Source organism: Protopterus annectens, chromosome 1.part1 (assembly GCF_019279795.1).
Source record: "Protopterus annectens isolate FY-2018-M chromosome 1.part1, PAN1.0, whole genome shotgun sequence".
Taxonomy (NCBI): domain Eukaryota; kingdom Metazoa; phylum Chordata; order Ceratodontiformes; family Protopteridae; genus Protopterus; species Protopterus annectens.
The window spans coordinates 1,272,164,509-1,272,187,252 of record NC_056726.1 but is presented as its reverse complement, the minus strand read 5'-3'; the positions used below and the strand labels follow the sequence as shown (position 1 = coordinate 1,272,187,252).

The 22,744-nt window shown below is 39.0% G+C and overlaps 1 protein-coding gene across 1 annotated transcript in view; it reads right to left on the bottom strand.

Annotated features, from left to right (window-relative positions):
* LOC122809800 (C-Jun-amino-terminal kinase-interacting protein 3-like) overlaps positions 1-22,744 on the bottom strand; it is a 1,405,059-nt gene that overhangs the window by 384,477 nt on the left and 997,838 nt on the right. Inside the window, exon 16 of the mRNA XM_044081538.1 lies at positions 11,308-11,403. Within this exon, the coding sequence (XP_043937473.1) occupies positions 11,308-11,403 (96 nt within the window). The remainder of the gene's footprint in view (positions 1-11,307; positions 11,404-22,744) is intronic.

Below are 22,744 nucleotides of genomic sequence, written 5' to 3'. Positions count from 1 at the left end.
AACTGATGCTCCTAAATTAATATGCCGATAAACTCTCTCTAGTATAAGTATTAAACTTATTAGCCCTTTCTTATTTGTAATGGTGATGTACTGGTTGACTGACGAGATCAGACAGGAGTCCCAGTGGACTATGATGTTTGCAGATGACATTGTGATCTGTAGTGACAGTAGGGAACTAACAGACTAACTGATGCTCCTAAATTAATATGCCGATAAACTCTCTCTAGTATAAGTATTAAACTTATTAGAGTAATTTCCTACTCTATATTATTATTACTTGTTGTACAGCATACTTTTTATTTCTAGGCAGTATTTCTTGTTGTACTTTTATTATAATCCTTTACGTTAATTTTTAAGTTCTATAATTGCCGGATCTTTTTTCCCCGGGCCTCTACTGAAAATGGAAATGTATCCAGTTAGACTAGCCCGGTTAGCAAATGTAAAATAAATAAATAAATAAAATAAAATAGGGAACAGGTGGAGGAGACCCTGGAGAGGTGGAGATATGCTCTAGAGAGAAGAGGAATGAAGGTCAGCAGGACTAAGACAGAATATATGTGTGTGAATGAGAGGGAGGATAGAGGAATTGTGAGGATGCAGGGAGTAGAGGTGGCGAAAGTGAATGAGTTTAAATACTTGGGATCAACACTTCAGAGTAATGGTGAGTGTGGAAGAGAGGTGAAGAAGAGAGTACAGGCAGGATGGAGTGGGTGGAGAAGTGTGTCAGTAGTGATTTGTGACAGACGAGTACCAGTAAGAGTGAAAGGGAAGGTCTACAAGAGTGTAGTGAGACTAGCTATGTTATATGGGTTGGAGACAGTGGCACTGACAAAAAGGCAGGAGTCAGAGCTTGAAGTGGCAGAGTTGAAGATGTTAAGATTTGCACTGGGTGTGACGAGGATGGACAGGATTAGGAATAAGTATATTAGAGGGTCAGCCCAGGTTGGAAGGTTTGGAGACAAAGCCAGAGAGGCAAGATTACGTTGGCTTGGACATGTGCTGAGGAGGGATGCAGAGTATATTGGGAAAAAGATGCTAAGGATGAAGTTGCCAGGTAACAAGAAAAGAGGAAGGCCTAAGATAAGGTTCATGGATGTGGTGAGAGAGGACATGCAGGTGGTTGGTGTGACAGAGCAAGATGCAGAGGACAGGAATAAATGGAAACAGTTGATCTGCTGTGGCAACCCCTGACGGAAGCAGCCGAAAGAAGAAGAAAAAGATCAACCCAAAGGGCTGTAGCCAGTCATCACATCTAAAAAACTTGAGCAGCCAACCAATATCAGAAAGAATACATTATATCCCAAGAATTAATCATTTAGGGCCCTGGCGCTTTTGTTATGGGTTTTACTCCACTAGGGCTTCTTTAAGCCGAGGTGCTAGAGTGAATATTCTGTTATTAAAGTTAGTGACCTGGTCTGTTGTATGTTGTTTTATTTTATTAGTTTTTTTGTTGTTGGAAATAATCATTTAGCATTTAATCTGTCCTATTGGTTCAAAACACTTCAGTTGCAGACCAGTGACTCATTTCCTTTGAGCTTCCAATCGACTCTGTGCGGCTACAAGCTTTAGACAATCAAGTGTCTTAAACCACTCTAGCTAATGGTGAACTGCTCTTCACATATGCAATATCTCTCATTGGTTCATTACATGCTGGCGATGCTTGTTCTTCATTGGTTTAAATCCCTCTAAGCGGAACCAATGGCTTTATTCATTAAAACCTTCAATCAAATCTGCACAATTTCAACATCCGAGTCGGTTCCGATATTGCTACCGGACAGCCCCCCCCATATGCCAAGGATAAAATGAAGATTGACATTATCAGATGCCTTTTCAGTTTTTCCTGGTTAGGGGTCGCCACAGTGGATTACCAGTCTGCTCATGATTGGCAGTAGAGTTTTACGGTGCCGAGTTGCCAGCTTGGCACCCAACCTTCCATGGAAGGCACACACACTCACGCCTAGGGCCAATTTAGAGTGTCCAATCAACCTGCAGCATGTCTTTGGGATGTGGGAGGAAGCCAGAGCACCCGGAGAAAATATATTTACATTTTTTTTGCTTGAAATAAAATAATTGCATTTTTCAACTATGTTCAACATTAATTTGTGGGGGGAACAGCATTCTGTTCAATAAGCTGAGGGGGTTTTGATGAAGTTTAGATATTACATATTCCAGAAGTGAATACTTGCCTAATGCATTAAAGGGAGTTTTGGTATCAGTGCATTGGTTAGGGAAGTAACTGGAGTGAGGTATCAGAATGGAGGTATCATCCTTCCATTAGCTGTATCACTGGTAAGAGAATGAGGAATGCTTTTGATTGGCTGAGCATTCTTCTGACTGTCTGCTAAATAATTCCATTGCCAAACCAGCACCCAGAGAGCCAAATGTTCACTAACAGGCAGTAGATTAGCTACTAAATAACACAGTGGGATGGCCTTGATATTTCCTACATTTTTTTAATTAATCACATTAACTTTCTACTACTGCAAATATTCAGTGACCTAAGAAATCATGTCATCCCTGTATCATTCAATAAAAAAATGTTCACACATTTTTATTGCTGACACAATTTTGTCTTCCCACTATTTGGTGTCACTTTTCTAATGCACAGAAAATAATGTTCCATCACCTGTATATTCTGGTAATCTCTGGTTTCTAAGCTATCAGTAACATGCCACACAGAAAATGTAATCTACCTTGCTAAATATGTGAATTATACTTGTTTTTACAGAGGGAAAACTAACTGAAAGCTTAAAGAGAAACTATGCTCATGTTTTTAAGAAATTTGTAGATGTGTTGAAACTAATACATTGTATAAACATAACACATTGATTGGTAAAGAACATACATTTAAGCTTAGAATTATTCAAAAAGTATTTTTAAACAAATGTGGAGGTGATCTGTCAAACATTATGGAATTAGCTGACTACAAATGGATAAATTATTTTAGGGCTGATTTATTAACAGGACTGAATACTATGAACAGTCTCAAACCAGTTTTGAAGTTGAAGCAATGTATATTATAACATATTGCAGTTATTTATTATGGTTCTATTATTTTTATATTTTAATCCCAGATGGCTCTCTCTCGCTATATATATATATACACACACACATATATATATATATATATATATATATATATATATATATATATATATATATATATATATATATATATATATATATATATATATATATATATATATATATATATATATATATATATATATATATATATATATATATATATATATTAGAGTTTATATATTATGTGTTGTATATTGTAATTTGCAAATTGTAATTTTTATATATAAAATGTATCACATGATTTTTTATAGAATTCTAATTGGCTGATGAAATTTAAATTATGCAAGTTATTACATATGATATAGTGTTTAGAAGCATTAAGAAAAAGGTTTTATAACTTGAAAGCTTTGCCAATAAATATATTTACTTATTTCTGTGATGGTCAGGATTAATTTCTTTTATATTTATCATATTTTGAGTTGTACTGAATCCCATTTAGCTGCTTTGGATAAGCTATATTTTGAGAGATTTGGGAAAACATTACCTCTTTTTTCTATGTCCAAGAGAACGAGGGGGGGGGGGCTGCAAAAAAAAAATTCAGATAGTTTTGATAAAGGCATAAGTGGATGACCTTTCTGTATTCCAAATACTGCTCTAATAATTATAAATAGCAAATAGTTATCAGACATAGAAATGAGCACTTTTCCAGAAGAAGAAAATCCTACTAGGACAGCTGAACTTTATTTGGAGTTAATCAGAGTCTCTAATTGATGGCAGGCGTGTACCCAAGAAAAATATTTTTCCCCCTAACAGATTTGTTTTTCAATTGAACTGTACAGGTTATAGGTCACATTAAAGGTAGGAAAAGTTTTGAAATGATTTATTGTGGTCTCATTTTTTATATCAGAAAAACCTGGCATTTTAACAGGAGTATGTAAACTTTTTATATCCACTGTAAATACTTTATGTGAGAGATGCAGTTACACTATGAAATTGGAGGCAAGACCCTCACATAAGGACAAATCGAATGCCAAACAGGTTGTCAGCACAAACACACTTCCCCCACTAAATGAGGACATAACACACAAGACCTGAGAAGCACTCATTAGTAAGTTATCAAAAGAAAAGGGCTCCCAAATGGAAACCACTTACACGCATAACAAAGCCAAAAACAACCACAACACATAACACACACTTCAGTGTCTCAACAGATAAGCCCATAAGGCATAACACCACAAAACCTAATGTACTAGTCATAAGTCACTTCACTGTGTATGACTCCTTCATAGTCCATGTGGGGGTGAATGACTTGACTGGACTATAGGAAAAGAAGCATGACTGAGCTCTCAGATTATGTGCCACAGGCAGGTATAAGCTTAGCCTTAGGCAGCATTCTATCTTCTCCAAAGATGATGCCAAAATACAAACAAAAATGATGGACTTTAAGAACTGACTTAGCTTCTGGTGTCAGTCCAAGGGAATCCAATATCTGTCAGACTGGAAAGACATGGTCAACAGGTCACTCTGTTTTGACAAAGATGGTTTGCAATGTGAAATGTAAAATACAGAAACCTGATCTCACCACGATGTAGTCAGTTAACAAGTTGAAATGCAGATACTATTCCAAGATACAATCAGCAGCCGTAATAAAAGTATAAAACTCTTCTTTAATGTAGATACAATGGGTAAAGGTAAGCGCTTTCGCGTGGTCACAGCCACGCTTCTTCAGACAATGAAAACCCTACACAAAAATGCTTAAATAGTGCATTATTTGAAAGCCAAACCCTATATAATTAAGTACTTCAATCATTATTTAAAACGGCATTGCCATCAAACAATTATAGGCATTACGTTCATTGTGGGTAGCTATAAAGTCTAAAATATATAGCTGATACAAGACTCATAGTGCAACCTATGAACAAAAAATGTTTAACATTCAGATGATTAATAGGCTTAGTGCATTTCATAGGTGATTCTATATCTAAACAAACAAACAAACAAGTCCTTGCTAGTCTAAACTCTAGCGAGTATTTCACAATGGGAATTTTTTATGCAGTTACTATCGTAACTGAAATCACAGTTCATCAGACAGGAAGTAGTTATAAGTGTCTGTGATACAATTATACAAGGAGAAACTTTTCTAAACTTTTCCTATCTAAGAAAGTAGCATAAATGCACAATTGCTATAGGCAATATTTGTGTTTTTAAAAGACATAGTAAAATCAATTAATTTTATAAAAGTAAGCTAAATCTTACTGTGGAAATACAAATAATTGTAGTAAAAGACTACTTAGTTAAGACCAAATAACATATTACATTTTAAGTATGTGTAAAGACAAAGAAACAAAAGATATATATCCACATAGATAAAAATACAAATCAAAATCATCTAAGATGTACAAGTGCCTTGAAATGTAAAGGCATCCAATAAGCTGCGGTAACTTTATAAAATGAAAAAGTTACATGAGTAGTGAGACAACGAAGCTGACTATTTTATGTTAGATTAAAAAACCATAAATATAATGCTAAAAGAGCATGAGATACCAGTAATACGTGAATATGGAAATTAAAGCATAAACAACAAAGAATATATGTGTATTTATAAGTAAAATATGTAAATAAATATGTATATGCAGTTGTATGTCTATATTGGTACCTATAGTTAATACAATAAAAATTATATTAGTATAGTATATTTCTTTAAATAAAGCCAAATGCCATAGAATGTAAAAATTGTGGTAGTGCTATCTCTAGAAGGGTTTTTACTATAACATAAAATAGAAACCTACAGAAACATGTAGATCATATAGATCATATGTGAATGAATAATCAAGTCCATTTATTACTCTAATTTCATAAACTACTAGAGTCTACATATCTACAAGCTACAAAGGTTTTTTTAAAAAATTTTTTGCTATAAAAATCAATTTATTTAAGGGGGTTATCAGAAAATAATTAATAAACACTAAATAGATAAATAATCAATTGTTTTATAGACCACAGTTTTAGTGAGAATATGTATTTCTTTATAATATAGGTAGATATGTAAAAGATTTTAAAATCAGAAAAATAGAACTCATTAGTAAGTTATCAAAAGAAAAGGGCTCCCAAATGGAAACCACTTACACGCATAACAAAGCCAAAAACAACCACAACACATAACACACACTTCAGTGTCTCAACAGATAAGCCCATAAGGCATAACACCACAAAACCTAATGTACTAGTCATAAGTCACTTCACTGTGTATGACTCCTTCATAGTCCATGTGGGGGTGAATGACTTGACTGGACTATAGGAAAAGAAGCATGACTGAGCTCTCAGATTATGTGCCACAGGCAGGTATAAGCTTAGCCTTAGGCAGCATTCTATCTTCTCCAAAGATGATGCCAAAATACAAACAAAAATGATGGACTTTAAGAACTGACTTAGCTTCTGGTGTCAGTCCAAGGGAATCCAATATCTGTCAGACTGGAAAGACATGGTCAACAGGTCACTCTGTTTTGACAAAGATGGTTTGCACCCGTCTCCTTTAGGCTTTTGGATACTGGCAAAGGCAATAGCCAACCATACTGTGCCTTTTTAGGCAGTGTCAAAATAACCAACCTCCCAACATAAAACCCTCTCCAGATAAACCCAAGGTAATGCTGGTAAATGCTAGGAGTCTAAACAAGAAACTGTACTCCCTGGAAGCACTCAGTTTAGAACATGTCTGTGCAGTCACCGAGACATGGTTCAAAGGTGCAGAAAGCCCCCTCCGGCTGTGCAGGACTACAATTGCTTCCACATGTACAGACCATAAACTGAGTGTGAAAGAACCAGAGGAGGTGATATATCCATCTTCATTACAGAAATATACATGTTGAGATTGGTCAAACAGTATGGCTTTCTTGAGCTACTCCATGTCCAATTAACTACAAGCAAAGCTCTCTCACACATCATAGCTAACTATGACAGGAAAAGCATACCACATACCTGGGCTTAATGGAGTCACTTGCCATATAGCTCAACACCTTACTCATGGGTGATTTTAATTATCCTACCATCAACTGGGAAACATACACGACCACATACATGCTGGCTCAGAAGTTCTTGGACTTTTGTCAGTGCAAATGCTCTGGAACAGCTAAGTCAACACACCCACAAGAGGCTCAATTGACATAAGTACGCACTAACATGGGACAGCATTGCACCCCCCCCCCCCATGTGATGCCCTTCCTGGTAAGATCGACCATAAACTAGTCTCATTTGATGCACTTGTAAGACTAGGTACCCCATCAAGCTCAAAAACGTATAAGAATTTTTCAAAGATAAATTACTTCCTACTAAGTGATGATACTTACAATACTTTTTGTTCTCTTCAGAATATTTCCCTTCCTCTATCCCTTCTCTCTTTCTGTTCTATTTTTTCTCTGTCTAAAGACACTAATATAATGTCTCTTTATTTAATGACATTAATATAAAGTTTGTTTGATTAATTACTGAAAGTGCATTTAACTTATGGTAATCTGTTGTAATACTGCTTTTACTGCATTAATGAATACTGAGCTGTACATAATAGTAGAATTACCTTACTTGTTGTTGTAAAAAGATCTATTGTAATTCTTATCTTGTGAAAATTATAAATTTCTCTGGAGCTTTTCTCCTCGGCTCTCCACTGAAAATGGGACCCTGGCTCAGTTGGACCAACCCGGTTAATAACTGTTAATAAATAAATATAAAATAAATATTTAAGAATTTTCCAAGGCCCCTCGAATGCAGATAACATGGACTCCTATGCCGAGGTGTACACCAATGCCCTGTACAACCACTTAAGCAGTTATGCAGAAGCAACTGTACCTGACAAGATTAAAACAAGGTCTTGCTGAAAAAACAAGCCACCCGGGTGGATCCCTAGTATAAACAGGCTATACAGCAAGAGAAGGAAACTAATGTCCAAGAATAACAGGGAACAAGCCCAGCAGAGAAATAAATCCCCCTCCAGCTTAAACAAACAAACTGGAGATCTTGACAAGTCCTCCAAAGCTAAGTAGAAAGCAAAAGTATCCTCCCTAACTAAGGATAATCACAAGTAATTCTTTAACTATGTCCAAAATCTAAAAAAGAATACCCAGCTATGAGGTGAACTGGTTGTGGATGGCACCATCCATACTCAACTGGAAGTAAAAGCCAACCTGTTAGCTGACAGATTTGGAGAAACTTCACCCCCCCCCCCCCGTCACCTCCAGTCATCCCCCAAAGTATACGTGCCACCATTCCTCAGCCTATTATCTTAAAGACTGCAGGTCATTTTGGTGCTCTCCAAGGCCAAATTCATGGCATCAATGGCACGAGACAACATACCAGGTTGCCTTTTAAACAACTTAAAACATGACACAGCATACCCACTTGGATCCCTGTTTAACCACAGCTTGCGAATTGGCTATGCTCTGGGGAATGGAGGACAGCAACAGTAATCCCGCTGCACAAAGGGGGACCATAAATCAACCCTGGGAATTATAGACCCATAAGCTTGACTAGGCTCATCTGCAATGCCATGGAAAAAAATCATTATGGATTATATTGACAAAGACATAGGTAATCTCCAAACTCTGGACCCAACCCAGTGTGGATACATTAAAGGTAGATCATGTCTGTTAAACATGGTTGACTTCTTCAAGAACATCACCCAAGACCCTAGACAAGGGAAAGACAGTGCATTCCACCTACCTTAACCTAGCCAAGGCATTTGACCCAATCCCCCATTCAGGTATTATATAGAAACTCTCCTGACTGGGAATTAACCCCCTACATTACCAGATGGGTAGGTAACTGGCTCACCAAAAGGACACATACTGTCAAAGTGGGTGACTTCATCACTAGCAAAAGACCAGTCACCAGTAGCATACTATAGGGTTTTGTGCTGTGCCCCTTACTACTCGGAATGTATTTCTCCGAAGTCCTGGCAAACTTGGATGGACTGAGGCTGACCAAGTTCGCTGACTATTCCAAACTGGGAGCAATCATGGAGTGCCCCAATGATGTTAATATATTGCAGAAAGGGTTAATGCAGACAAGTGATTGGTGCCAAACCCATGGATTAAAGCTAAGTACAAAAATGCATTATTATTCACTTTGGGAAAGCTGACATCCCAGCTAATTACATTATAGACAGCACCCCCCTAAGTGTAGACCCAGTGGTATATGATCTGGGCTACTCAGGTTGATAGCAATCTGAACTTTGACCACGTAGCCACAATAGTAAGAAAATCCTTCTATGTGGCAGATCTAAGGATGTTATAATTCCATTATACTCTGCCCTCATCAGACCAATAATTGAGTACAATGCTCCTTTTTTGCATGTACCTCACCATATACCTGCAACAACTAGAGAGACCACAGGGGTTTATCACCAACAAATTACAGGATATGCAAAACAAGTCTTACGTGAAAAGACTGAAAGCCCTGTCACTGTATTCTGTCTCCTACAGGTTGCTAAAGGGTGACCTGTGCCTGGTTTACAGGGCAGTCTCTGACCCAGCCCTGATGAAAATGCTACACATTTGTAAAATAAACTGCACAAGGGTCACTTGCTCCAGGGATCTTAACCTAGCCTCTGACATGAACAGGTCATGCTGAAGAGATAGATACATCTCCCAGAGACTGCCACTTCTCTGGAACAAGCTTTCAATTCACATGAAACAGGGTTCCTCCCTGACCCTCTTCAAACACATCCTAGATCAATGTATGGGTGATTGCAAATTCACTCCTGGTGTGGCATCCATGTTCCTACTGGATAGAGGACATCAGTATTAACTATCACAGACCCTTACCTCTGCAAATTTCACTCACTTAACCACTGACAATTGGGGCAACTCAGGATAAATATGGCTAGGCTTGTAAGGGCTCTAGGACTGTTAGCCTAGTAACCTTCTATGAACCTATGAACTAAACTGCCCAGTTTTCTTTGGGGAATTTCCTATTAATAGATTTTTTTAATCAGACCCTGGAATGCACCGCTGTTATCATCAGCTTCATCTGTGTGCTTGAAAACTGTGTGTTAATGCAACCCTTAGACTGTGATAGACTGGTGTCTAGTCTAGAATAGTTACTCTGCCATATTCCTACTGCTTACATAGATAGGTTCTGGCTCCCTTGTGACCCTAAGTAGGATCAAACAGATACTAGAAAATGCAAGAATGCAATCTTTGCTGAAATTAGTTCAATACTTTGATTAACTGTGTCAATGGTAAGCCACTAATATTCTTTGGACATTCAAATGGATAATTCTGCACAAACACTTCTGTGCATACTTAACATCCATTCCTCTGAGATTTGTTCAGCTCTGCCTCCTACTGGGGAACTTTGCCCCAGAAGAGAAGCATGCATAGATACTTAATGATATACTTTTCCATTAAGATCTTTAAGTTCCTCAATGTTTTTTAACATTTGACTTAATGTCCTGATTGCATTCATATTGAATATTCATTTACATGCATTCCTTTAACATGTTACCTGTAAAGTAAAATGTAGAATAAACATTTTAAAATTACTGTCATCAACCTTTTACATAAAATATTTATATGTAACTGACCACTCTTTCTGTTCAAATCCATCATATATACTCTTAGATCCAGCAAAGTAATGCCCCATTTCAAGGGAAGTCATAAAATACTATGTGGTTGCAACTTTGGCATAAGCTAAAGTATTTATATGGTTTTATCTTCACAGTTCACTGAAGGTGAGCTTCCCTTTTCTGGGACTCAATGAAGTGTACTATATCTCCTTTGTATCTTTTATGCTTTTTCATAAACTTGCACCAACATCCTGCACCTGCAGATATAATCTTGGACAGACAACTCTGACCTGACCTCCTGTAATTGTCAGTTCTGAAAATTTATCAAAAGCATGGCACACACCTAACAGGAGGCAATGAGATGAAAACAGAAAAAGTACGAACAAGTAAGAAAAGAAAGAATACACTAGGAATGCACACATGAAATCAGTGTACAGTGTATAAGTAACAGCAGGCGGCAGGCCTTCCAACATCTTTCAAGAATTTAAGAAGCAAGCAGATAGTTTGATCTAGGCAGAAAAATGGCATATTAAACAGAAGCATCTCAGAAATCCGATTAAGAAAAGCAGAAATATTTCAGCCAAATGGCAGGTACAAGAGTTCAAGCTCAGTAATAAAACCTGCTAGCCATGAAATAAAGCTGTAGGTTTGAATAGTACATCACTAAGCACTTAATGTATTACAGGAGCTGTGAATCCTCCTTAGAAATTATTTGGAGGTCTAACCTTTGTTGCTGGGTCCTTCTGGTCCAGGATACGCAGCTGCACTAAAGCTGGAAATGCAGTTCCAGTTTCACTACTGCGAACAGCAAGCTCATCCTCCTGAAAAATACAAAAGTGAAAGGTTAGCATCAGAAAGTCACACAATGTCTCCTCCTCTCACACCTGTTATACGGGAAGAAAAAAGGTCAGGGATGGGGAGAGAGAAAAAAAGAGGCAACAAAGAACAAGTATTTATAAGCATTACACTGCTTACAACATGAAATTTGTGACCAGTGAGCTCAACATAAAATGAAAAATGTACACCATTACATTAGATAAGCATCACTAGATATACACCACTGTCTAATACCATATTCAGAAAAACATCCGTTGCTCCTTTTTACCTTACCTTTGTTATCCTCAGGCAGCAATTGTATAGTGGTGTCTGTTGGCTATTCCCACTTTTCCTGTTTTGTTATTAATGTCTAATTACATATGCAAGGAACATTAGTTGACACTTGGGTAACAATGCCCCACTGTCAGTATCTCAGATTTCTCTCTCCGCTTTTATTTTTTAATTCTTATTAAATCTCAAAAGTGAAAAAAAAGATACACAAGTCCAAGGAACAAAATATAATCCACAGAGACAAGTTTTAATTCATAAAAACAAGTTGTGTAAGCGCTTTCGTCTTGCTTCTATGAGCAAGACTTCATCAGATAAACAGAACTAATGTAAAATGCAGCTATTTAAAGTGTCACATGCTGAACATCAGCTTCTAAAAGCAAAAGTTACAAATATTTAAAAACATTTCAATACAAGTTCAAATACTAAATGAATAAGCATGAATAAATAAGCACGCATGAATAAAATTGACCAAGAATGAACATGCACGCTGAGGATGACCTGACTTTAAAAAAATTATAAAAAATTTTGTTTAAAATCTGTGCTAAATAACTACTTGATGTGCAAAATGAGCAATGCATTTAAAAGAACTACCCACTAGTAAAATCATGCATCCACTATTACCCAGCCTGTCAGTTAACTAATATAATACAAAAAATACAGAAAGTATAAAAAATGCAAAAGTAATTCTATTAAGGTCTAGTGATGTAAACAAACAACTAATGTACAGAAGAAATAATCAATTACCTCTGCAGACTCTTCAGTTTTAAAACACAAGACAAGGAAAGTACAGTTTTGTACCTACCATAAATGTAGATGTTCGAGTGTTCACACTGCTGCAGTCATCACACACGGGTTATCCTGCCGTCAGGTGGTCCCACAGTCAGCCAGAGTTCCAAAGTCTTGTCCGGCGTCGGTTGTTGTCGCTTCTTCCCTGACGTCAGTGCGCCAGGGGTATATAAGATGTATCCAACGCCATTTTCTTCAGTTTTTCTTGCACCAGATGTTAGGTGCCCCCAAGTAGGTAGGCAATACATATAAAATAAAAACAATACCTTGAGTCACAAGCAAATACACCACAAAGGTTGTATAGGATAGAAAGGTATAGATAAGGCCAGCTAGTTCAGAGGGGATGGAGGGAGGGTAACCTGGACTGCAGCAGTGTGAACACTCAAACATCTACATTTATGGTAGGTACAAAACTGTACTATGTTCATCGTGTTATACTGCTGCAGTCATCACACTTGGGTAGAATCCCAAAGCTAAGGTTGGGTGGCTGGTCTATAAAGAGTTAGGATTGGCTATGAAACCCTGCAGAACTGCAGTGGCAAATCCTGCTCTGGATTTAGAGTAAAGAGACAGGTGGTAATGCTTGGTAAAGGTGTGCACTGAACTCCAAATTGCAGCCTCCAAAATTTCCTTGGTAGGTACTCCTCTGAGAAAGGCTGCTGAAGTGGCTATAGCCCTGGTGGAATGTGGCCTAATGCTATTTGGGACTGATTTCCCATTCTGTGTGTAGCAGTAACGAATACAGTACCCTATCCATTTGGATATAGTCTGCTTTGAGATAGCCTTGCCCTGTGATCCTGCAGCATATGCTACAAACAGTTGCTCAGTTTTCCTGATAGCTTTTGTTTTGTCCAAGTAGAAGCATAGCTGCCTGTGTATGTCCAAAGAATGCAGGAGTTTCTCCCCTTTATTCTGGGGGTTTGGATAAAAAGTTGGCAAATGGATGGTTTGGTTACGAGCCACACTAGATACCACCTTTGGCATAAAGGTAGGGTTTGTCCTTAAAGAAACCATGTCCTGATGAAAAATTATAAAAGGTTCCACTGCCATTAATGCCTGTAGCTATGAGACTCTTTGTGCTGAAGTTACTGACAGGAGCAGAGCTGTTTTCCATGATAAAAAATTTAGATCAGCTGTATTGGCTGGCTCAAAAGGTGGCAGGGTCAGTTTTTCCAAAACAAAATTGAGGTCCCAAGTTGGTGTTGGTGCTCTCCGGGGCGGTCTTATGTTTTTAGCCCCTCTGAGGTACTGCTTTAGCAAGGGATGAGAGAATAAAGGAGGATCCGTGTTGTAATGTGCTGAAATGGCAGAGGCGTGGATCTTAATTGATGAGAAGGATAGGCCTCTGTCCAGCATCTCAGTTAAGTATTGTAAAATCTGAGGAATGTTTGGAACAAGAGGGTCAAGGCTTTGAGCCTGGTTCCAGGCGCAAAATCTCTTCCATTTTTCTAAGTAAGCTTCCCAGGTGCTAGGCCTCCTGGCCTCCAAAATGACATCCATAACCGCTTTAGAGAGAGGTGTTGCCTGTTTGACTAATAAATCTGCCATGCAGCCAGGTTTAGGGTTTTGAACTGACCGTGCAGGATCTGATTGCTATGTTGAGTCAGAAGGTGTCGAATTTGAGGCAAAATCCATGGTGGGCCTTGAGCTAGGTTCCTTAAGATAGGGTACCAGTGCTGACATGGCCAGTCTGGAGCAATCAGTATCATCTGTGGTTTCTCTTGTCTGGCTTTTAGGAGTACCTTTGAAAGGAGAGGCAGAGGCGGGAAGGCATAAACTTTTAGGTTTTTCCAGCTGAACAGAAGAGCATCCACTTTCCGTGCTTGTTTGTGATAAGTCCTTGTGCAGAATCTTTGTAGTTGGCAATTCAGTGGGGAGGAAAAAAGATCTATGTCTGGGCATCCACATTTTTGTGTTACCATGCTGAAGATTTGTGGATTCAGTTTCCATTCGTGAGGGTCCATAATATTTCTTCTTAGATCGTCTGCCAGAGTATTTTTCTTTCCTGGCAGGAATTGTGCTTGCAGTGAACTTGGTACGTTAGAGCTGTGTTCCACAAGGTCATGGCTTGCCTGCATAGGGGGTAGAATGAGTACCCCCTTGCTTGTTTATGTACCACATTACTGTGGTGTTGTCTGTCTTTAATAATAATTGTCCTGGATGCAGAATGTCCTTGAAAGCTGTTAGGGCATTTTGAACAGCCAACATCTCTTTTTGATTGATGTGAAGATGCATCTGGTCTGTAGTCCACTTTCCCTGAATGCATTTTCCTGCCATGTGTGCTCCCAAGGCGTAATCCGAAGCATCTGTTGTTAGAGTCTGCCTGGCTGTGGGTAGGGTGAAAGGCTGACCCTTGTTTAGGTGACATGCCTGTGCCCACCATCGAAACTCCTGTTGTAGGCAGGGAATCATTGGTATTACTGCTTCTAAACTGTGAGAGTGTTGAGTCCAAACACTTTTTAGGTACCATTGTAGTTTCCTCATATGCAGTCTGGCATATGGTATTAGTAGCATGCGGGATGCCATGAATCCCAGGGCCTGCAGAATTTTTCTTGCAGGGAGATGGGACTTTTTTGCCAGTAATTGAAAATATTGAGTTAGTTGAACCTGTTTGTCTGGCGTGAGGTAAGCCATCTGGGCCGTTGTATTTAAGCTGGCACCCAGGAATATAATCTGTTGTGAGGGTTTTGATTTCTTTTCGTTTACTGTGTACCCTAGAGAAGTTAGCAACCTTTGTACAAACGCCAGATGCTGTAGAAGAATGTCCTTTGTCTCTGCTTGAATGAGGCAGTCGTCCAGGTATGGATATATTTGAATTCCTTTTTGTCTGCAAAAAGCAATTACTGGTGCCAGGCACTTTGTGAAGACCCTGGGCACAGTAGATAAGCCAAAGGGCAGTGCAGAGAATTGGTAGTGCATTGTACCAGCTTTGAATCTGAGGTATCTTCTGCAATTTTGTCTGATAGGGACATGCAGGTATGCCTCTTTGAGGTCCAGAGTAAGCAGCCAAGGGTTCTTGCCCAGCATGGGTAGAAGCTGCTGTAATGTCAACATTTTGAATTTCGGAATATCCAGGTAAGTATTTAGAATTGAAAGGTCTAGTATGGGCCTCCAGGCCTTGTCCTTTCTGGGGACCAGGAAGAGTCTTGAGTAAAATCCTTGTCCTTGTTCCTGCTGTGGTACGTTTTGAATAGCTCTCATGTCCATGAGGGCTGAAATTTGTTTTTGTGCCTCTGCCCATTGATTTTGTGGCAGGTCTGGCATTCTTTTTAGCCTTGGTAAAGTATGAAAGTGGAACCTGTAACCTTGAGACACAATATTTAGAACTCATTTGTCTTGGGTGATTGTTTGCCAGTTTTGAAAAAAAAGTGCTAGTTTTCCTCCCAAGGGGGCTTCCAAAAGGGAAGTGCTTGGCGTAGGAAGGGGAAAGTCATTGTGACTATTTCCTGTAAGGTTGAGACTTGTCCACACCTCCTTTTGGGGTTGAGGTGCCCCACTGTTGTTGTCTGTTTGAGCCTTGGGGTTGAGATCTGCCTCTTGCGCATCTGTATCTGCCTCTCTGTGGTCTGTCTGACACTGGAAAGGACCAATTTTTTGTAGGCCAATTTCTGCTAAATCGAGGTGGTTGTACCTGTAAGAAATCCTTGACTGTTTGCATAGATTTAGCTTTATCCTCCATTTTCTTTAACACTTCTTCTGCCTTAACACCAAACAAGGTATCATGCTGTAAAGGAGCATCCAATAATTTTGCCTTAACATGATCAGGTAAACTCTGTTCTTTTAACCAAGCATGCCTTCGAATCACTGAACCTGTAACTGCAGCTCTACAAGAGGCCTCTAGAGAATCCAAACCACAGAGTATGTTTTCCAACCTGTTCAACTGCATGCAATAAATCCTGCATTTCTTTACAATCAGGAGCTTCTGAACTTGCAAGCATTTTCTGTTTTAATTGAGCCATTAAATATTGTTGGTACTTAAGCATGTGAAACTGGCAATTTAAAGCTCTTACTGCTAAAGTTGCAGAAGTGTATACTTTCTTCCCCCATCTATCCAAAGCTCTGGAATCTCTGTCAGAGGGTACTGGATTTTTTGCAATGGAAGCTTTAACCCCTTTTGGATCCTGGGAAATAGTTTCTGGATCAGCAGAAGGGTTTTTATAAAGAAACTTGTGAGAGTCAGGGACTCTGTAGTACCTATCTGGCTTGGCTGGTGCAGGGGGCAAGGAATCTTGAGATAAGCTGGATTCAGAGAACACATCAGCCACAATATCTAGCAAAGGCGGAATAGCCAGGGGCCTGTGCTGAGGCAATAAAAGGAAATCTCTGAGCCTTTTCTTAGATTCTGAGTAATCCTGACTTTCCCAATGGAAATGCTCCCTCATGGTATGTAAAGTTTCCCCCAAAAGAATAATCCTCAGGAGGAGAGGCTGAAGGGATAGATTCTTCAGCATTAGAGTCCTCATCGGGGGGGTAGAGAGTACCCCTGGTCTGAAGAGGAATCAGAGGAAATGGAAACCTGATCAGAGGAATAACAGTCTGTATCCTGCCTAGGCCTTTTCTCAGGAGGGGGATGGGAACCCCCTGATTAGAGTAATGAGGTCTTCGGCCATTTTAAGCATCTGTTTCTTAGGCATGGAGGCTTGTCCAGGAGAATGCTGTACTTGTTTCTTTGTCTTTAGTGGTACTTTTGTCTTGGCTGTAGTTTTAATGGTAAGTTGTGAAGGTCTGAAAACACCCTCAGAAGCCGATGCCCGCTCAGCGGCTCTGGACCCATCTGAGGGATTAGTGTGCGTAGGCCCAATACCTTGAGTTTCCAGAGGCCTAGTTGTCTCCACGTGGGAGTCAGAGGCGGCCTGTGGCTCTGAGGTAGCGGATGTCAGGGGCTGCGAAAGCGCCTCACTGAGAACCGGCGAACCGACGACTGGCCTAAAAGAGGCTTCATCGTCGGTTTTGGACCTCGGATGTCTGTCTTTATCCTTGTCCTTGCGTTTTTTCGGTATTGCAGTCGTCAGTTGATCCGATGGCATAGTATAATTGAACCTTCGGTCAAAGTAGTGCAAAGCAAAATCAAAACGTCTTTTAATAGTACGTTTGTTAAATCTAGCACAAAACCGACAACTAGTGATGTCGTGATCAGGGCCTAGGTATGGAATACTGTAAGAGTGGAAGTCCTTATGAGGTATTTGCTTTCCACAAGAAATACAATTATTAACTTTTTCTGACATCGGTCTGAGGCAAGAAAAAAGTTTCCCTAATGGGGTACTTAGCTTTATTGAAGACTTCAGATCTGAAATTCGACTTCGAAAATCTCAGGAGTCGATTGACCGGCACTTGCGAACTGCTTCTGCTTCGGGCACCACAAGGCAAGAAAGACTGGGAAAATGGCATCTGATGCATCTTATATACCCCTGGCGCATTGACGTCAGGGAAGTAGCGACAGCAACCGACGCCGGACCAAGACTTTGGAACTCTGGCCGACTGTGGGACCGCCTGAGGGCAGGATAACCCATGTGTGATGACTGCAGCAGTGTAACACGATGAACATCATAAATCATTTAGCCCTGGAGCATTTTAGGCATTCAATTTTATTTGCCATAATAATTTGCACAGTTCTAGCTTAAGGGTGAGGTGTCTCCCCCCTTGGGATCTTGTTCAGTTTGATCAATCACCCTAAACTTGAAACCATGCTGAGGGTGTTTGTGCACATGCTTAGCCAGTGCATTCTCCAATTTTAACTTCCTGATGCTGTACATATGTTATACTTTCTGTACTTTTTGTATTATATTAGTTAACTGACAGGCTGGTAACAGTGGATGCATGATTTTACTAGTGGGTAGTTTGTTTAAATGAATTGCTCATTTTGCACATCAAGTAATTATTTAGCACAGTTTTTAAACAAAGTTTTTTATAATATTTTTAAAGTCAGGTCATCCTCAGTGTGCATGTTCATTCTTTGTCAGTTTTATTCATGCTTGCTTATTTATTCATACTTATTCATTTAGTATTTGTACTTATATATTGAAATGTTTTTAAATATTTGTAACTTTTGCTTTTAGAAGCTAACTGATGTTCAGCATGTGACACTTTAAATAGCTGCATTTTGCATTAGTTCTGTTTGTCTGATGAAGTCTTGCTCATAGAAGCAAGACGAAAGCGCTTACACTACTTGTTTTTATGAATTAAAACTTGTCTCTGTGGATTATATTTTGTTCCTTGGATTTGTCTTGCCACTTGTGGTCAGTTTTCAGCATTTTTTGCAGTTATTTTTACAAAAAAGATACAGATTAATGGTGTTACCACAGGGGGGCTCCTATGCAGTAGTGAAGATGGGCAGGTAAGCACAAGAACTGGTACCGGGGCCCAGACAGCTTGACGATAATAAAACACCATTGAAGGCACATAAATACAGTGCACTACCCATATGCCAAGGACTCTAACTCCCATTAGGTCTAGATGTAATATCATCAATCTTAGCAACTTTCATCCATACAGACACACTGTGCATTGGTTCTTTTCTTGATCACAGAGAAACCGTACAGTTTTAAGACTGCACATCATAACAAACCTCTTAGTAGTTATTATAGGACTATCACTTGCCTTGCACCAGCTATATTTTTGAAACTATAAAATTTAATGGATATGAGCAGCAATGTTGCATTAACACCTTCTGAAGAATAAAAGTTAAACAAAGAAAAATGTGTTTTTTAATGTATCTGTTTGTTAACCAGGTAAGTAAACTACAAATCTAACGATTTTTGGTCATGACCCACAACAGTTTAGAATAACCAATCAATGCTTTTTTTTTGTGGGGGGATGGGACTAGCGCACTCAGAGAAATAAACATGTACACAGAGGCAGAACATGCAGTCTTCATAAGAACAGTAGCTTTAGGTCAGGACTGAATTCAAAACCATGCAGCTACGAGGCAGACATCTTAACCACTGCAGCAACGACAAACAAATACAGGTGATAGCAAAAGAAAGATAATCCGACTCCCCCTTAACTCTCACATCTTAATTTATTTTAAAAAATGAACAAACTTAAAGGGGGGTTAAGAGATGTCAGACACTAAGTAATATGAAAGTAATCATTTTCATTTAGCATAACTCAGCATTAGTGTAAGTGGTGATGGCATTTTGTTCTTGGAAAAGTGGAAGAGTATATCCCAACAAGAACAGGGAAAAATCATGCAGAATCCAAAAAGTAGGCACCCTGACCCCAGCTGGGAAAAAAATCTCATACCGACAAACAATTCTGCTTAGAAAGAAATGAAAGCTCTGCTGTAGGAACTATAAGAAGAAATCTGCAGAAGACAATAAAAAACTGGCTGCCTAAGCAGTAAATCAGACATTTATTTTTCAAATAATGGTTAGTGGCTGTGAACTATTTGACACAACAGGAACAAAACAAACACAGACTTGTTGGTAGCATTACATTTAAATATCTGGAGTTTGCATAAATCACAATTTTCACTACATGTATTATGTACGTATAGAATGCAAGATCGGCTTTGAGACATACACATTGTGTATGTGAAGAGAGAGCTTACAAATGGCTAACCCCAAAATGTTATGGCTATTTTAACACAGGATATGTAATAGCAGAGATAAAACATTTTAAAGAATTTAACAGACAGATTAAATTCAGAAATCACAAAGCTAAATTGCTTTAAATCTAGAGTTTCAAAATAACTTAAAATGTCATGGATACTTGGGTGACACCTACTGGTCAAAATTAAATTGCAAGTTTATTCACCAGGCAAAAATAAATTATTTTGAAGTTGCTGTATCAGTTGTAGTTCAGACAGCAGATTATACTACATTCATAAGGTAATTATAGAAACAAATCCCATTTTCAGGTACTTCAGAAGTGACTGTAAGAACAGATTTTGCATAAGTACAGTTTTATTAGAAATTTTATATAAATACATCTATCACTTTAAATATAGCCCCGGTGGTATGGCGGTAGCGTTGTTACCTCACAGCAAGACGTTCTTCCGTTCGATTCTCGGCTGGGCTTGGGAGTACCTTCTGTGTGGAGTCTGCATGTCCTCCCCGCGGTTGGTTCTGTGTGGAGTCTGCATGTCCTCCCCGCGGTTGGATAGCGTTCAAAAGACATGCGTGCGTAAATGGGCGTTCCTTCGTTGAAGGTTGGGCGTCGAGCTGGCACCTCGGTGTTTCGTAAAAAAATCTACTGCCAATCATTAGCGAACCGGAGTTCCGCTGTGGCGACCCCTTACCAGGAAAGGCCGAAAGACAAACAACAACATCTATCACTTTAAATAGGCTTTGAAATGCAACCATTTTGACACAGGCCATATCTTCATTTTACATTTCACATTTTGCATGCAACTTTAGTAAATGCAGTTACAGTAGGACTATACACATAAGCAAATACAGACCAAACATGTTCAGAACTCTCAAGTTTCTCTAGAGAAGATTTTGTGTGTCAGAGTAACCTAACAGAGATAGGGGGGGTGGGAGAGATAGGTGACACCTGAAATAAATCTTTACCAGATGGACGAAGGTCTAGGAATCAAGGTTAAACAGGCATGCGAAACTGACAAGAGAAATTTTAAAGTAAAGTGTGGCGTAAGACATGTATATTTTCAGGATAGAAATTCAGTATTTGGTCCAGTTCTTGTTTCAGTTTTGATTCAGTGTTGTTGATTGAAACAGTCCAGCTATATGACTATATATGCTGCTACTTCCACTGTAATATAATTCTTATAGAGAGTCTTATTTTGCTGTTCATTGCAGTTATTGTATAAATAAAAGTTGCTAATCAAACTACACAGAGCTTCAACGTGACTTTTATGGTGAAAGAGCATTGCAAAATACAGCAGTGAGATTTGGCACTATTTTACAGTCATGCAGAGAAATCTATTAACCTCTAATGCAATCTTTGGTTCGAGAGCTAGACACAGATTGGAGTGGGATTCACTGGTCATATTGGACCTAGCCTGGAAACGTATTAGAAGAAGGGGGCTGGAGGTTCTAGGGGAAGACGGAGGGTAAGACTTACAACCTGGAGTATAGGGGAGGTATATGTTACGTCACCTGCTCATTAGAAGCAAAATCTGGAGTAAGCTGAAACCTATCTGAGTAGATATTGTGTTTCTGCAGGAAGTGAAAATGAAGAGGAGGAGGAGGAACTGAAATTGGGGGGGGGGGTAAATCTTTTTTTGATGGCAGACTGCAGTACAGGTGGATGGGGATGAGTGATAATATTAATAAGGAAGATACTTCCAATGGTAGTCAAGTTAGTAAGGGAAGATCAAATGGGAAGATGGATGACACTGGAACTGAATATTTTGGAACAGGAATGGAAATTGGGTGCAATCTGTGGTCCAATGTAGATTCACCTGACTTTTATTTTCCTAAATATTTATACACAATGGGAACAGATTTTACCAAAATGTAAATGTAAACTGATAGGAGGGAGTTTTAATATGGTGACTGACTGGCAGACAGACAGGAAGTTTAGATGTAAAGAGAGAGAAATGTTAACGTGAGAGAGGAGGGTGGTGAAGGAATGAATGACAGAATGGCTGGGTGCATGTATGGTGGTAGAAACACCAAAAGGAGTTAGCCTTTTATTTTTTAGGAAGGATGCTAAACAGCCAAGTAGAACGGATATGTTCTTAATAGGGGTGAAGGTCAGTGGCATGGGAAAGTCTTGACAGAAGTGAATTGGGTCATAGGCTAATTCAAGAGATTTTACAGTAGAATTCCAGGAAGGGGTCAACTATTTTCAATATTGGGGAATTGGTGGGATTCCAAGAAATGTGTTTTGAAAGGCCATGTGATGACTTTAGAAGAGTATTGGAGAAGACAAGTAAGGAGTGTGATAGGGAGATTAGAGGAAGAACTTAGAGTGGTACAAAGGGAGTTACAGACAATAAGATGTGAAGCGGGGAGGTCAAACAAAATAGGTCACTTGCTAAAACTTAAAAATGTACATAGAAGAGTCAAGTATGATTGTGGAAATAAGACTGATCAGCCTTCAGGATTTTTGGTGGTGTAGGGAGGAGAAAATGGTTGAAAGTATAAGGTAATAGCCTTAAGAGTATCAATGTATTGTCAGTAATAGACAGGAAAGGGAGGGTGGCGGTGGATAGAGAGGGAATTCTGATGGTATTTAGGGATTATTTTAATGAGATTTACAGGTCTCACAGTGTGATACCTGGCAGAAGGAGTTGTGAGGAGGTACTTTTTTAAATGGGAGGTTGAGGTCTTAACCTTAGAGGAAAGTACAGACCTTAATAAG